A 17,892-nucleotide genomic window follows, 5' to 3' on the forward strand; every position below is an offset into this window, starting at 1 on the left:
CTCTCCCCTTTGTTCCCAAGCATTCTGGGCTGGGCTAGAGGGTTACTTTTTCCAGCTCAGACTGTGAGACTGACTAATTCTTTACTTACTCATTATCAAACAGAGCTCCCTGATGGGTACCACATTCCTAACATCCCTGTGAATTTAGGCTGGATTATAAAATACTTTATATCATAGGAATGCATAGGAAATTTGGTGGGTTATTTTGACTGGGTGTTGTGATTAGCTCTTCAGAAAAATTTCCAGTGTTTTCATAAAATTTTTTGTTTGGATCCAAAATGTGATACCTATTAAAACGTATCACATGAATTACTACAATCCCTTTTCATGCAGACTATAAACCTTTCAGTTTCTGGGAACACCATGCTTTGGATCTTATGACATTGGTCCCTCCATGATTCTGCAGCCATTGGTGGGGGCTTTTGTCTGCTGTAGTGCTCACTTTTGATGTTTTGCCACACTTCCACTCCATCATTTATGAAGCTTTATTCATAAAATACAAACATTGGGTGCTTCCATTAATAGAAAACAGGAGTTTCAAAGGTTACTACTGGAAAATACACATGTACTGAGAAGGAACATTTTTCACTCTAAGCATGAAAATTCATATTAGCATAGTACACAGATGAGTTTGCAAAACCTTAAATTGTAGCTGAGGCTGGCCCAGTTTATAGGAGTTTTAGAACAATAGTAAGGGGGTAACCTATTATAGCTGGAAGAACATAGTTTACATTAATTATAGTTGTAATGACATAAGAACATATTTTAACGTTAGAATTAGACTAGTTTACCATTCTGAATACAGTGGATTAAAGCAAAAACATTTTTAAAACATGATTTTGGGAGATATATATTAGTTTTTATGTGCTCGTGTCCACATACCTGGAAGTCATGGTGACCTCTGGTGAGGGGCCTGGAGGATATTCAGGGAGGTGGCTGAATAAAACCTGCTCCTGCCTCGGTACTCCAAGGAGGTCTCCCATCCAAGTACTTGCAAGAGTTGACTGTTTAGTTTCTGAGACCTGATGAGATTGGTCTTGTATGGGCTATTCAGGTCAGGGCTGAACATTTTAAAAAGATATGGAATGGGGATAAGACAATCCAGGTCCAAATCCCTACTCTGCCATGAAGCTCGTAAGCTGACCATGGGCAAGTCAAACATACTACTCATATCTGACAAAGGGAGCTCTGACTCTTAAAAGCTTAAACCATAAAATTCTTCTTTGTCTCTAAGATGCTATAGGACTGGAGTCTAAGCTCTTAGCTTAATCTCATGGAGTTCTTGTGAAGATCAAATGGAGAAGGGGAAAAGTTATCTATGCTGCTCTAAACTCAGGATAGTGATGTATGGACAGGACAGTAGCTCAATCTACACAGAAACATTACATTTAATTTACTGCAGTTAACAATGATTCACGTGCTCTCCTGCTAACAGACAGGACTACACTTCAGCTTATTGCAGACCAGTAGAGCACAGAGTCAGGTTTCCCTTATGCATGTTTATGTACATCCATTATAAAGTGATAGTACAGAAACAAATCTAATAAACATCTAATAAAATTCAATTAGAATCTACAATCATTTCCCCCCTTAAAACATTCCCTTACAAAAAGGCACTTTAAATGGACAAAACTCTTATTTACTTAGAAGATGCATACACGTTTCAGCTCAGTGATAACAGTGAACAAACACACCAGTGTCATTAAAGCGCCTTGACAAGGCAACAGGGGCAATTGTTCAATGCTGAAGGTTTTAAATTGAGGGCAACTTAAATGCACAGGCAAGACAGAAATAAAAAGGACTATGTCAACTTAAGCAAGAAACAAAAGAAAATGCAGGGATGGATATATTTTGAGAAGTAACAAGGTATGGATAGCAGAAAGGAAAAAGCACGCAAATTCAGACTGATATAAAAAACGTACACACCATGGTTTCAAAACTTCTCTTAGTCCCATCAAGGCTACACTCCACCTGTTCTCTTATGAGGCCTGGCAGATACTTTTAAAGATACTGCCACTTAAATGTAGCAGTTATGTGCTCAAAAATGGTTGCATCTCATCAGCTTGGTATAAGAACATGCCCTTTTCACTCAATTACACAATAAACTGTACAAATATTTACACTTCTAGGTCCACTATAAAATCTTTGGCACTGTCTGTATGGCGTCAGGTTTTGTTTTAAATACAGCGGACCGTGATAATGGCTTCAAGCAGGATAGATGCTCTGGATGTGTATTGGTTCCAAACAGACTGAGGTGCAAAGAGAGGCACAGTTCTTCACCCTGTTACTGCTGCTTTTTGGGAGGAACCCGGGACCTTGCAATCACAATGGGGACTGCAGCCAGCAACCCAATCAGTATTGCCCAGAGTGGCCGGTAGAAGAACCACCCCACAGAAATAGTTAGCAGGGATAAAGAAGTGGCCAAGCAAAAGGCAAATGCTTTCAGGCCAATGTTGACCAGCTCCCGGACTACTGGAAACCAATCCACTGTAGCAGAAGAAGAAAAAAAAAGATATGAAGCATTAACAGTAATTGGCAATTAAAATACAGTGAAAGCTGTGTCAACCAGCATTGATAGGGAACTGAGGTGGCTGATTAACCACATATGCCAGCTGGCCAAGTGGGAACTCACTGCCTGCTCTTCCACAGCCTGAGCGTTAGCAGAGAATCCTGGTGAGCTCCTGACCATAAGCAGCAATGGCCAGAACATGTGGTTTCCTCCATTCAGCCAATCAGCTACCCACTGCACAGCTGATCTGCAGCACAGGGACAGGAAGCAAGGGAACCTAGCAGTGAGATCCAGGCCACAGGCCCTGCCCACAAGGTGGTGGCACCCAAGGCTGGGACCTGGAGCCGGTTCCACCACTGCCTGCTCTCCCATGAATAGTCCAGTTAATCAAGTGCTGGACACAACAGCTGCTTCTTTATTTGTATCCCACTTTTACATTTCTTGAAAGGGGCTCAAGGCAGCTTACACAAAACACATCCCAAAGAGGCATATGGATATGTTACATTAATAGAACTATTTAAAAAGTTTAATATGCAATATGTACAGGACATTATAAACAGGAGACAGATACACATGTCCAAGCTCCAACAATGATCAAACTCCATCAAAAAGCTTTTCTATGTAACTGCCTTATGGGACTTCCTGAAGACCAACAGAGAAGGTGCCTTTCGAACCACTTCTGGAAGTCCCATTAAAAGCAACAAAATGCATGTATGCTGCTGAAAAGACCCATGAATGGAATTTTCACAACTCTAGGAGATGGGCTGTTGGTGGGGGGGTGGGGGGAGTTAACCCCTAAAATCCAACCCAAAACCTGCTTACTTCATTATAAGCCTCCATATTCTTACGGTCACATTAACCGATGATCAGATCTTTCCTATTCTGCTAGACACTGATCTGAGCACTGAAGAGCCAGTGTGGTATAGTGGTCACAGTATAGGACTAGGATTCCCATCTCCACTCAGCGATAAAGTTCCTTGAAGGAACAATACTTGCAGAATACAAATGCAATTAAAATAATTCCCAGCAAGTTTGAAATGGAGCCGACAGGTGGCCACCCATTACCAAAGAGGGAGAGACTTGAAACTTAAAATACTTCAAGGTCTCAAAGAAATTCTGGGCAAGACTAAGCATATTTTATTTCACTTCATAGAGCACACTGCAAGGTGCTGACTTTTATTCAATGTATGAGTTTTAACATGCAGTACATTCTCTTGATTTGTATGAACATATGAAGCTGCCTTATACTGAATCAGACCCTTGGTCCATCAAAGTCAGTATTGCCTACTCTGGCAGCGGCTCTCCAAAGTCTCAAGCTGAGGTTTTTCACGCCTACTTGCCTGAACCGTTTTTAGTTGAGATGCCAGGGATTGAATCTGGGACCTCCTGCTTACCAAGCAGATGCTCTACCACTGAGCTACTGTCCCTCCTGCTTTGGCCAGGACCATTTACACCATAAGTCAAGATCATTATTGAAGTGTAACCTAAAACAAAGTCCTTCTATGGCATGTTAAAAACTTATGATATATTTAATTCACTTATACCTTGTGTTGAGTAAATACAACAGTGATTTCAAAAATAGCTGCTTCTCTTCTAAAAGGAAAATCTATCAAAACACAAAATGTATAGTAGCTGACCAGAATGGAACTTTCCACTTTTGTGGAATGGAACTTTTGTATGGCTACTATGTCACCTCAGTTCTATGTTAAAGCATTTTCACATCTGCCTTCATTCTAATTTTTCATGTCTCAATAAGGTGTTTTATAAATCAAAGCAATGGCAGATATATCCCATCTTTTTTCCAACTCCTGAGCATCAGCCACAAAATTTGAGAAGGGGAGGATTGGCTGAAATCTAAGGCCTAGATCTATATAGTGTTATACTGATACTTCAAGCAACATTCACTCTTAATAAAGCAAAGCAACCTAATATTAAAGTAGCTTGATCAAAGATTGTGATAGGTTGCTATCAGCAAACTTACCCAGGGTGTAAAAAATTCTCATCATAAGGTTGATGCCTACAAACATAGCCAGCCAGCCAGCCCCACGTAGACCCCAAGTCTTCATGCTGTTACTCGCATGCTCCTTCTGGAACACCTCCTAAAATGTGAGCACATCTGATCATATACCCTGCTGTCCTAAACAAATTCAACTCATCTGTATATCTATCTGGATGTACATCAATGGCCGCCAATGAGAAGGGGGGCACACAACCAGCAACAAAAAGGCTGCTACAGGCTCTGGTCAATCACAGAATTTTGGGAGATTCCAAGCCAAACATCCACCTGTGAAGGAGGTAGCTGTTAGAAATGGATGCTCCCTGCAAGAACACAGGTGATGTCCTCTGGATCTCTTGCTCTAGCAAGGTGGAAGAAAGCCAAGGCTGGCTCTTTGCTTTAGGGAAGAAGAAAGCAGTCACAAAGCAGGCGCTACATGCAGTTGCTTAACTAATTATGTTGGGTGGGAGAATCAGAATATTGAGACTGTGAGCCAGCCCAGAAGATTGAACTGCCCATGCAGAAACTCTCACATAACCCCGTTTTAACAACTGCATTGGATGGATGAACAATTTTATACTGAACACCCTGATGAAGAGTTCTACATAACTCCAAAACTTGCTAATCAGTGATATTTTGACTAGCTTAAATAAAAACATTTGCTTACCTAACATACTATTTAATATGACGTTTATTTTGAATACACCTCGGGGGGGGGGGGGGGGGGGGGGGGACCTACACAATTTATAGCCACAAACAAGTCAGGAGTTTAGTCTCTAAATAAAAATGGCTGGTGTCTCAGAATCTCATGAGCTTCAAAAAAAAGCTGTTTTAAAAGGTTAAAAATAAAATAGCTGCATTACAGTGCCTGCCATTGTCACACACTACAAAACACATTCCATTAAACTGATCTATATTGCTAAATTATATCACTGCTTCTTTGGAGCAGGGCGTGAAATAATCCCTCTGTGGAATCAACCTGCCAGATACTGACTGAGGCTGCCCAAGCATGTAAGGACACGCCCACTCAGCCCACACAAGGCTTCATAAATAGAGTGGGATTTATTCAGGGTGGGGCAGCTATTTCTTGCTTGTTCCATGGACCTAGTGGAAAGTATGACCTTTAAAGATGTGGGAAACAATCTGGGTGGAGTGAAGGGAAGAGACAACGTAAGAAATACTGGTAGTGTAGAAAGCAGAAAACAGAACACTTACACACAACAAAAGATGCAAATTCAGGAAGTCATGGGCATTTATATAACTTGCTGTATTTGAGTTATACTTTATTATTTCTTTAGCCTAAAAATAAATAGGCAAGCCTTTTTACAAAGAAAAAAAAAGGCAGAATCAGATAACCACAGAACTGGAGACTGATAATCCTAGAGATTCTCCTGTGATCTGAATGCCCTTCAAACACCACTCTTCAAATTGCAAGAAATGCCAGATAAGTGATTTATGCTCTGTAAGTAACTCCTACGGGGCCTCCAATTCAAGCAAATGACCAGTTGTGCCGGAAGTCAAAGAGAAGACTAATGCTCTTCAATATTAGCAAGGCAACGGTTTGCAGGGACACTCCTATATATATCCTCCCTGTGCTCCAGTGAAATACTTCTACTCTGTATTGGATGGCATGGTTGTCAGTTTATTAACTCTATCCCTTTAAAAAGATCTAATGTAGTGAGAGGGGTTATGGCCAATGTACATCCTGGTTCACTGCTGCAGTAGTTTAAGAGAGGCAGTGTGATACAATGGACCAAAGTAAGCAAGACAGAGGAAGGAAGGGGAAGGGAAAGGAAAGGAGGGTCTATCTACAAATGGGGCATTGAGATGAATTATGGGCTGGTTCTGCTATACAAAATAGGTGTGAGAGGTAACCTACTCTTACAAATGTACTCTGTTTTCCAGTAACAGATGAAAGAGATAGAAAGTTTTCCCAGGAGGATGGGAAGAAATGAAATCAATTTGTCCACAGTGTCTTTATCTGCCTGTTCTTTCACCAGTCTCCTCTATAGTGATCACTATTTCTTACCTCAGCAGAGAGCTCATCAGGATAAAGAATCTCCAGAGAATCACCAGATTTAGTTTTGTATGAAACCAAGTGGTCCCCTCGTTGCCGAGCAATTATTGTCACCTAAAAATCAGCCCAATTGACAAGATTAACACAGATCTAGAGTCTCACACATTATAATCTGTAGAGAGTTATTGCTTTAGAGAAAAGATTTACCGTATCTGCTGGACCCAAATGGGATGAGTCTCCACTCAAACCAGAATAAAAGAAGGAAACACGAAGGTCTCCAACCTGAAAAATGGAGGGGAAAAGGTAAAACAGGTGGCAACAGAAACTTCCCAGTGGTGATTTTGCATACAGGTTTCCTGTATTTTCTGCACTGATGCTACTCCTGTGTCTTAAGAGAGACTCCCAGGAAACCCTCTCAACTTTGTTAAGTGCAGAACTTCGGAATCAGCACACTTCAGTCCCTGCAAGCTGTGGCTTCTTACATCTGTCCAGTCAGAACAAATTCAGTGAGAAACATTATTTATACCTATACCAGTCCACTACTGTTCCCATTTTACAGAGGATGAACTGAAGCTGAGATACATCTGAGGAGAACAGTACTGGGCACAAAACCCAAGTATTTCTAGTCAAAGTTTGTCAACACGCCCACTATGACTGCCATTTTAGATATTAGCAGGGTCATAAGAACATAACAGAAGCCATGTTGAATCAGGCCAATGGCCCAACCAGTCCCACACTCTGTCACACAGTAGCCAAAAACCCCAGGTGCCATCAGGAGGTCCATTAGTGGGGCCAGGATACTAGAAGCTCTCCTGTTGTTGCCCCCCAAGCACCACATGGTCCTTTTAAAACAAAGAACTATGAAACACAGTCATTCTGTTCTTAGCTCATTGCTATTCAGAATGCCAACCCAAATAGATTACTTATATGAAAAAGAAATATGCACAACCCTCAATTTCTTTTCATGCAATGGCCTATGAAGACTGCCTGAATGACAAAGAAAGGGAAAGAGGAAGACACAAGGACCTATTTCAGTGTGATGCTGTATTTCCATTCAATGGGACATGAGGGGTATCCAGCATGTTACTGTGGCCACCAGCTTACTTGCCCTGCTCCTTTGCTTTTAAGAGCAGCACAACACACAGAATTAAGCAGGGGGAAGCTTTTGATGGAAAAGCACTTACTGAATTTCCATTTGGTGGCTCTTAATGGTGCAGGAGCAAGACCAGTTAAAAAGGATGCAATCTGATCAACATAACTAATTAAGGATGACAGTAGGCTTATTGTTGTTTTTTGCCACTGGCTTCTTACTTCTGGACGTCGAGGATTCTCACTGTGAAAGAAGTAATCCCCAGAGCGGATCACATCAGCATGTGGATCTTCCAGTTTTGACAAGCTCATCTGTTTGAAATTATCAATCTTCTCAATAAGGCCTAGGAAGGAATAAAGCATTTAACACTGGCGGGGGTCAAGCAACGGGGGGAGGGGAGGGGAAAAAGTAAGATATGGGGCGGAGTCTTTTTTTTTTTTCATTTTAAGTTTTTATAAGTTGTAGAGATAGTTTTGCTACCATATGTTACTAATAAAAATTGTTTAATTCAAAAGGAAGGAATAAAGCATTAACTCTGTTCTATCCACAGCACAAGACACCTAACTAAAAGAGTTCATCCAGACAATCTGGGTTTTTATGTACTATCTGCTTTACAAAGGTTCAGTGAAATTGGAAAATAAAGACTGCCTAACTTTAAAATGACACATTTCATTTCAGTTCAGTGGGGTAATCTTAAACAATCCCCTCCCTTCCCTCCCCCTCCCCCCCAAAAAAGAAATGCATTACCTTTGGAAAGAAAAAAATTGCCCACTTGGACATCAGAAGCAACTGCAGTGAAAGATTCAACAGCCATGGCACTGCAGAGACAAAAGGAACAGCAAGATGAATTCCAGCATGGTGGACCCAAAAGCACAGAGAGAGTAAAAAATAATTACAGCTTCTCTCTTATGAAGCATTTCTGGCTTATGCAAAGAAAACCAAGATCCTTTCCTTGCCCCTAGTAAAGTAACCAGCAAGAGAGCCTAGATAAATGCACCTGCTGTGGGTTTCATAAACACTTCCTATTCTTGTTCCAGAATAGTTAGCAAAGTCAAATGCACTGAATGATTCAGTCAATCAAAAAAGAATCCATTTGTGAAATGACTCATAAAATGCTGAGTCAGAAGAGCAGATCAGGGAGAAGTTCATTCTAACACATAAGATTTACCTGGGGTTTTTATGGCCAATTTCTCGATCAAAGTTTCTGCTGTTCACAACTTCTGATTTCCATTCGGTATCTAAGAGGAAACAAGTGATATATATCAAAAGAGAAAAACTGAAACTCTAGTTTTAAAACATTCTTCTCAGTTTCCACAGGTTGTATAACATACACAGAACAATCATCACTTGTGTGCTGAAGAAGTGCCCCTTAGAGAAGGACCCAAAGGACAGGGTCACATAGGATAGGAGCAAAACAAGATATCATCAATTGAGGATGAGGTGCAGGAACCAGCCAATAAAAAACAAATAATAAAGCAGCATCTGCCACATGCTGTGAATATCTGAACCTCCACAAATCATCTCTTATTTAATTTTCTGAAATAGCAGAGTCTTCACCATGCTCTTTGAATAATGAAACCCAAGAAGCCTTAATGTAACTTGCACACTACTCAAGTAGACACAGGCATGCTTGATGAAGGGTTCAACAAGATTCTGCACCCTTCAAAATACCACTGAATAGTAATCTCTCCTACTCACTGGATCATTGTTGTTCTCAGTTTGCCTTTATAGAATATATGTCTAACAGTCAAAAAACTATTCCATTTTCATATCAGAAGTTAACAGGATTTTAACAACTTGTTCATTACTATTGTGATATATTACCTTATACTTACACACAATGGAATCTAGATACTGTATTCTGCTTTTGTTACTGCTTTGACCTTACTCTGCTTGTAATGTTTTTCAGTATGGAGGGAATGTTATTTGTTATGTCTGTGTATGTTTAAACATGGTCAATAAAAATTTTGAATCTGAAAAAAGTACCATTGACTATTCCTGAGAATCACATGCACTCCATCCTAAGCTTCTTGAAAGAAGTGCAGAGCACAAACATCAATAAATGCTTCAAAGCCATTTTAAATCCTCAATACAGAAGGTTTTGTGCTTCCTAAAAGTTCAGGGTGGGCAAAACTTAAACAGATGCAACTCTAATCATCACTTACAAAAACTGCCCATACTGATGCAAGAAATGACTGTGAAAGGAGCTCCTGAAATCTCACAGCTCTCACTGTCAACCCTAGCAGAATTATTTCAGTGCTGTTTTACTTACTGTATGAATATCTTGTTTCTTTCTTAAGCTCACCATTCTCTTCATAATCCCTATAGGCAGAGGGAAGAAAGGACAGAACACGCACTGAAGTATGTCTTCTGAAAAGTCCATGATACCCTACACAACTTTGTGTTTTTATGCACGCTAGGCCAAATGTTAGCTAAAGCCAATATGGAAGTTTAGCTAATCTAATGAAATCATTGACAGTTGAGGAATGGCCATCAGTGCTGCTTCTGTGATGTGAGGGAAAGTTATGCCTTGATGGGAGAGGGAGCTTTACATAATAGGGTTTAATATTGTCAAGACTGAGAGGAAGGCAACGTCGAGGAGGCTTCAGGCAAGGATGCCAAATGAGAAGAGCTAAAGAACATAACAAGGCATAAATAGGGGACCTAAGGGAAGGTTTGAGGACCAAAAAGAGAATGGAAAGAAAATCATTGTGGAACAGCAAGGATGGCTTTGCATGTTATGGCTCCACAGTAAAGCTGCCTGAAAGTAGACTAGAAATTCAACACATCAAGACAATCCTTAATTAAATAACTATGTAGTAAAGCTTAAAGGAACGTGTCCCAAATATCAAAAATCCAGTTACATTTTAGTTGCACAGACAACTATTGGGATCTGAGGCTTTGATCTAATGTCAAAGCCATAGAGATTTCTTTCATAAGTGGCTGGATAAATTTCTCCCCAGACGTGATACTTCTTGAATCTTGACCACTCACAAATCTGCATTGACAGCTTGACTTCTGAGTGGAGTATTCAGTAAAATACCTCTAATTTAGTGCAACACAGACACGCAGGCAAGATGCCAATATCTACACTACTTGGCTGTAACCCATTTTGGCACATCATTCACACAAGACAAGGTTGGAAAAGGAGCTGCAGGCATAGACACAAGGCATAAAGGATTCCCCACCCCCCACAAGATCTCAGTCCCTCAAGACTTTCCACTCCCTGAAGCCAACTATAAACAACTGACTCATAGCTGCGTGTTCATTTCTTCTTTATAGCTTTAAAAACATCAGTCACTATTGGGGGGAAAAAACCCTGATGTCATAAAAAGAGACTACATCAAATCATTGTTATAGCTATGCCCTAGGGGTAACAGCATTGTTGCATGCTGAAGAATAAAGGAGCCTTCTCTTAATACCTAGTTCAATCATATAAAAACTCTCTCATACAACATACTTTATGGCAAAATGAAGTTCATAAGAGTGACGCTTACTTGGATTCTTCATATTCTACCCATTGATACATTTCCACATGACGTTTAAGCTTGACAGCCCGGATGGAAAGCCCATAGCTGGGATCATACAAAGGCTAGGGAAATGTAATGGAAATGTACATCAGCAGAAGGTTTTGTACTTTAGAAGGACTTTCACAAAGACAATAAAAAGAAGGACACTCTTTAAATCTGTGGTGTATTTGTGTCTTTATTCCAGGTTGGTTACCATGATACTATTTTAGATATTTATAACCCACACATTTTATTTTTAAAAAATCTTCATGACAACAAAATAATAAAACCACATTATTAAGATCTAACATGATAAAATCAGCAACATAAATAAGCCAACTAGAGCAAGGGTTCCTTAGATCCAAAAATCTATTTGTATGGCCAGCTGTTAAGACTTGCCTTGAACAGTGAACTGTGTCCCAATGTTTTCTGCCAGTTTTCTGCAGACTGGGATGCTTAGAAAAGCAAGCCAGCAGGAGTCCTAGGCTAGTGCTGGTATCCAAAGTAAACAGCCATGACCACCCTTATCATAATCAGTTCCATCCAATCTCTTGCAAAGACCACTGGCCAAAAGCATGGTAACAATACATCAAAAGCACAGCATCACTGCCAAGCTCCCATGCCACATTTGCCTTGTTTGTAAAGGCAACCCTTGAGACCACTTATTAGTCCGCCCAGTAACAAAAATCCTAATAATAAAGTGGCAGATTCTACTATTTAAATATCATGGATCCTGATGTGGCTATACAGTATAGTCAGGTATTGAAACAATTCTTTTGGCTGGAATCCTGTTGTGACGTCACAATACATGGACTTGAAATAAAAGCTTTCATGCAGCTCAATCATGGCTTGACTTCTTTGACATCCCAAGATTTTGAAGCAGGAATAAGAAGCGACTCCAAAGATGTGCAGAGTGTAACCACAAAGAAAGGGGGAAGGGGAAAAACTCAACCCAAATTTACACTGTAATGAAGGATCAAGCGGCCTATATCACAAGTCATAAAATGTACAATATTTATTGTTAAACATATACAAAAATGAATTTTAAAACATATTGTCTGAATGTCAGACTGCATAAAATTGCCAACCATATACAATTTCACATCTGCATTGATGGATTTCTAATTACTACACTGACCATACCACACTCTGGCCCCTAAGGGCCTTCCTCAGTGGTCCAGATATGATTTACTTTATATAATTTTAAGTAACCACACATCATATAAAGTAACAACAGCTTACAATAATTTTAAAGTTAATTTTTTTTAAATTATGTATATAATAATTTTGTCCCCCCCACCCCCTTTTCTCTTCATTTGATAATTCTAGAAGCAACATCTGGCTTTCTGCCATTTCATTCCTGGATGTGGGTCTTTGTATATTTTTAACTGACCACTGAGGAAGGCCCTTAAGGGCTGAAACACGTATGGTCAGTGTAGTAACTAGAAATCCATCAATGCAGATGTGAAATTGTATATGGTTGGCAATTTTATGCTGTCTGACATTCAAAACTATGCTTTAAAATTCATTTTTGTGTATGTTTTATAATAAATACTGTACATATTATGACTTGTGGTATAGGTAGCTTGACCCTCCATTACGCAGAGTGTAACCACAGCCAGTTTCAAAGAAAAAAGGTTGTAATTCAAACAGCAGGACTTCCAGGCATTTAGGTTTATATTTGAAAAAATAACCTCTGGGCTCCCAAACGGGAACATCTGTGTGGGCGCGCATTTAGCTGATGCTGCTGGCTCCAGTTCAAGGTTATGGTATTAACCTTTAAAACCCTATGCAGCCAGGGACCAACATATCTATGGGACCATCTCTCCCCATATGTACCCCAGAGAGCTTTACACTCAGCAGAGCAACATCTGGCAGTCCCCAGCCTGAAAGACATCTGATTAGCCTCGAACAGTGCCAGGGCCTTTCCTGCCCTGGCTCCAGCCTGATGGAATATGCTCTCACTTAAAATCAGGACCCTATGGGACATTACAGTTCTTTCAGAGCCTGTTAAATGGAGCCCTTCTACCAGGCCTTTGGGTTGAAGGTGGCGACCATTCCAATTCATTTCAGCCTCTTCCCCTGCTTGCACAGCTTTTGCAGTACTTACAGCACCCACTCTGATTTGCCCTGCTCAGAGGCCAAGAAAGCATCATCAGAAAACAGGTTGCTATTAACTATCATCTAATTCAGGGGTCCCCAGCCCCCGAACTGTGGACCAGTACTGGTCCATGGCCTGTTAGCAACTGGGTCGTGAGTTGTATAATTATTTCATTATATATTACAACGTAGTAATAATAATAAAACGATGACATTGGATTTATATCCTGCCCTCCACTCTGAATTTCAGAGTGGCTCTCAATCTCTTTTACCTTCGTCCCCCATAACAGACACCCTCTGAGGTGGGTGGGGCTGAGAGCTCTTTCTCAGAAGCTGCCTTTTCAAGAGCAACTCTGCGAGGGCTATGGCTGACCAAAGGCCAGTCCAGCAGCTGCAAAGGGAAGGAATGGGGAATCAAACTTGGTTCTCCCAGATAAGAGTCTGCACACTTAACCATTACACTAAAACTAATAGAAATATAAGTGCACAGTTGTATCATCTCGAAACCATCGCCCTCCCCCCCCCCCGGTCTGTGGAAAAATTGTCTTCCACAGAACCGGTCCCTGGTGCCAAAAAGGTTGGGGACCGCTGATCTAATTCATCATCTTGCAGGAGGCAGTATGGGCTGCCTTGAATAGTTGCTATTTTATTCAGATTTGACTGAAATTTGGCTTTTATATTTAATTTTAATGTTAAAAAAGGTAAAGATAGTCCCCTGTGCAAGCACCAGTCGTTTCCGACTCTGGGGTGACGTTGCTTTCACAACATTTTCACAGCAGACTTTTTTTATGGGGTGGGTTCCCATTGCCTTCCCCACTCATCTACACTTTCCCCCCAGCAAGCTGTGTACTCATTTTACTGACCTCAGAACAATAGACGGCTGAGTCAACCTCGAGCCAGCTACCATGAACCCAGCTTCTGCTGGGATCGAACTCAGGTTGTGAGCAGAGCTTGGGACTGCAGCATTGTAGCTTTACCATTCTGCGCCACAAGGCTCTTATTATTTTAATGTTAGCTTTGCTTAAATTGTTTGTTTTGTTTAATTTTAATGCTTTCATGTTCCTATGTTGTTTAATGAAATCTTGTGATCCACCCTGAGCCTGCTTACGGGGGGTTTAACTGTGTGTTAACTTTTGGATATAGTTTGCAGATGCAAATTCACAAACATACATAAACAGCTGGGATGAAATCAGAAAACACAAGCATTTGGCAGATGGGGGATATCTACATCCACCAACCAACCGTAGCAGCAAAACATTTATTTTTGTCCATCACTATAGTTTTCAAAATATTGTCTAATGAAGCCATGTTGTTTACCTTTGAAGTTCTAAGGGTGCCTGACAGGTGCACGAGTTTATGCTCATTCTCTTGCAATACACTCTGGATGTTGTCAAGCGGGACCACCAAAGAAAGGCCTTCATCTAGAGAGGTGGCTGTCTTCAAAGCTCGGCCCTACAGATCATTAAATGAATGGGGCAAGGAGGGGGAAAAAAGAAACACAAGAAAACAAAATCAATGAAACACTGTGCTGAAAGGGAATGAACAGGATCTCCCTGTACAAGCACGGCCTCCCAACAGAGAAAGACTTTAAATGCAGCACAATCCACCTCTTCTTGGACTCACAGACATAAATAAACTAATTCTGTTGGTAAAACCAGGTACTCTGTGGATAATAATGACATTCTGAACAACTGGGTGGGTGGGGGGTGGTTTTGCAACTGAATATTTTTGAGGAACAGAACAGAGAGCATGGGCATTTATTAGGATTTGATTGCGGCTGTTCACTGCAGGCCCCCCTGACAGAGTTTATAGCCTCAAATCCAATCCTCATAAAACTTCTTTGTATTCCAGCTCCATGACCAATAGTATCACTATCTTTGCTTGGACATTAGCAAGTTATGAACATGGCTTGATCCCAGGATTAGTGGACACACAGAGTGAGGCTTAGTTCAGAGTCCAGAAGTGAGCACCAAGCACAAGTGGAAGCAACAACAGAAGGCTGAAAAATGCAAGGTCAGTCCACAGGCTGAAGCATCCTCCACTTCCAGGGGATTGGCTGACAATCTCTTGTCATGCTTTCATAGGCTCACACCTGAATGTATTTTAAGGAATTATTTATAGACTGTGCTTGCAGAGTTGGTTAGGTTATCTGCAACCATCAGTGCATAACCCTGAAGATGATTCATCTGCTCAGCAGATAAGCCTTTTTTCGGATAGAAGCAGAACAGAGCGACTGAATACAGTTTAGGCTCCAATAACAAAAGGAGAATCAGTTCTGCTTTCTGTCATTACGTTTCCCTGCACTAGGGATTCAGGGCACAAAGCCTTTTCCAAGAGATGTCTCAGGAGACTTGGTGGTCATATGGGTGGGTACAGCTTAGTCTTGCAGGCCCTCTCCATAAGACAGCTGCCATTTATGGAAGTGCAAAGCCTGGCTGACTAAGGAGCATTCAGTTCTCCTTACTGTTGCAATAATAAAGGGAGGGGGGGGCGGAATCAGCAAACCATTCAGGAAATAACATGCACAAATATTTTTAATAAGAAGTATCTCCCTTTAACGTCCATTGATGCTCAGTTAGCATGGATACTCTAAGGAAGAATTATTTGAACTTTGTTCTTCACCAAATATATGCCCAGGAGCCATGTCCCTAATTTTGTTAAAATATTAAAATCCAAATCCATCACAAATCTGACAATCACTTACTGGCTGCAAGCTTGCCTTTTAGCATGCTGGTCAAATAAACAGCAAGCTAGGGCTGTTCCAAAAATGGATCTACTTTGGAGTAAGTCAGCCATTTCTGGCCTGAAATGGTCGTGAGTGCACTGGATGGAATGGGATATCAATGCTGTAGGCAGTGATGGAATGTCAACGGGGCCTGAGAAGATTACAAGACCTTTTTTTACCCCCTAGTACAATGCCCAAATATCCTTGTACAGCTGTCCCCTAATACTTACCTCATTGGTAAACAGAATGTAGAAAGACAATGCGAAAGTGGCAAGCCCGATGAGCATCCCCCCAGATGTCTCACTGAGGCGTTCCAGAAACCCTGCCTTCCGCTCACTTGTGATTTTAACATGTTCCTTCTTGTTACCTGTGTCAGAGAACTGTTACAGAGAAACAAGAAGAAATTGATTATGGATTGCATTCTTGTCATGAAAACAATTCTACACACAAATTCAAAATTGGGGGGGGGGGGAAGAAGGAGGAGATTGGATTTATACCCCACCATTCATTTGGAGTCTCAGAGTGGCTTACAATTTCCTTTTCCTTCCTCTCCCAACAACAGACACCCTTGTGAGTAACGTGGGACTGAGAAAGCAGCTCTTTCAAGAACTGTGACTGACCCAACGTCATACCAGCTGGCTGTATGTGGAGGCATGGGAAATCAAACCTGGTTCTCCAGATTAGAGTCCATGGCTCTTAATCACTATACCAAACTGGCTCTGAGTTCTCTACACAAAAGATTTATCTACTAGAAAGATTGTAGGTTCACCTAGCACATTGGTGGCACTAAAATGTATTATAAATAACAGGACTGGCAGTTTCTGATGAAAACAATTAATATGGAACAAGAAGCTGGCATAAATCCCTTTTATTAGGGACGGGAGTTAAAATATAATGGGTTCTATGGATTGATGAGGCGAGGTGGTAGTGAAACATCAGCTCTTTATTGATTTGAGCTTAGTAAAGCTGAGCATAGACTGAAGACTGGGCCCACAGAGCCAACTATATACATGTCAGGGTTTCCGCGCAAACACTCTATTGGCCCATTCAAACTAGCAGCGGGCCCGTGATTGGAGCAGGGCAGCAGAAATTAGGATCTTGCTGCCCATTGTTCCCAAGTCCCCAAACTCTAGTCATCTGGCTCCAATAAGCCAGGCAGGAACACTCAATTCAGTTCTCACATGAGTCCACATACATAACAGGAATGAATAGATGACAACCATAAGCCGGGCCTGTAGGTCTGCAAGCTGCAAAGGACTTCTGCTATCAAGTGTCTGTACTGGATTCACAATTAATCACTTGTTACCATAATAAAGCTAGTGAAGTTGGGAAATAAAGGCACTATAAAGGATGAAGGCTGCAGTTCTCAGCTCTCACTGAAGTACTCAGTCAACTAGAATAGTCACAATGAGCTAATTCACATTCTCATTTGGCCAAGGATCACAGCTGTGTAGTAGAGGGGGTGGGTCAAACATGCCTCCTCTCACTCTGCACATATGACTCCAAACTTAGGCCTGTTTGCATGGAGTTCCAATTCATACAACCTTTCCCCCTCATTAAAAAGGGGAAATGAGAACACTGTGCAAGTCATCTCTATGTGCCCCATGTGCCATACAAGCATGAAACAACTTGCCCAATCTGATGTCTTAGATAGTGTGCATTTCTCCCCCTGCCCCCACTGTTCCACCACAGATGGACTACTCTAAGTCAAGTGATCTTCTGATTCTGGAGAAAGAGGTTTAAGCATCAAGAATTAAAAAAAATGCCAAGACATCCCTACATGCACAGGAGCTACTTCTCAAAATATCTTTGAATACAGATGTACAAAGCTATTTTAAGAAAAGGCACAGACATTCTATGCACCATCTACATTTGAGTGCACCAAAGGGTGTGTCTACTCAAAATATTTTTTACAGTTGCCCATGGCAACAGACTGTGGAGCCGAC

The 17,892-nt window shown here is 41.0% G+C and overlaps 1 protein-coding gene across 1 annotated transcript; it reads right to left on the bottom strand.

The window, feature by feature from the left end:
• Window positions 1-471: 471 nt before the first annotated feature.
• On the bottom strand, window positions 472-16,325 carry TMEM43 (transmembrane protein 43). The gene is made up of 11 exons (XM_060239659.1): window positions 16,177-16,325; window positions 14,539-14,673; window positions 11,110-11,204; window positions 9,885-9,934; window positions 8,781-8,850; window positions 8,360-8,430; window positions 7,834-7,955; window positions 6,730-6,804; window positions 6,535-6,636; window positions 4,491-4,608; window positions 472-2,487 (listed from the first exon to the last, which is right to left on the bottom strand). The coding sequence occupies exons 1-11, from the start codon at window positions 16,231-16,233 to the stop codon at window positions 2,285-2,287; spliced, it is 1,098 nt and encodes a 365-aa protein (XP_060095642.1). The 5' UTR covers window positions 16,234-16,325; the 3' UTR covers window positions 472-2,284.
• Between the last annotated feature and the right edge of the window lie 1,567 nt (window positions 16,326-17,892).

The sequence above is a fragment of the Heteronotia binoei genome, chromosome 5, assembly GCF_032191835.1.
Source record: "Heteronotia binoei isolate CCM8104 ecotype False Entrance Well chromosome 5, APGP_CSIRO_Hbin_v1, whole genome shotgun sequence".
Classification (NCBI taxonomy): domain Eukaryota; kingdom Metazoa; phylum Chordata; class Lepidosauria; order Squamata; family Gekkonidae; genus Heteronotia; species Heteronotia binoei.

Excerpts from the sequence above, each read along its gene's own strand:
- TMEM43 (XM_060239659.1), bottom strand. The coding sequence starts at position 16,233 with ATGCTCATCGGGCTTGCCACTTTCGCATTGTCTTTCTACATTCTGTTT. Across the intron at positions 14,674-16,176 it reads ACATTCTGTTTACCAATGAG|GGCCGAGCTTTGAAGACAGC; the intron begins GTAAGTATTAGG and ends AATGATCTGTAG. Across the intron at positions 6,637-6,729 it reads ATTTGGGTCCAGCAGATACG|GTGACAATAATTGCTCGGCA; the intron begins GTAAATCTTTTC and ends GCTGATTTTTAG.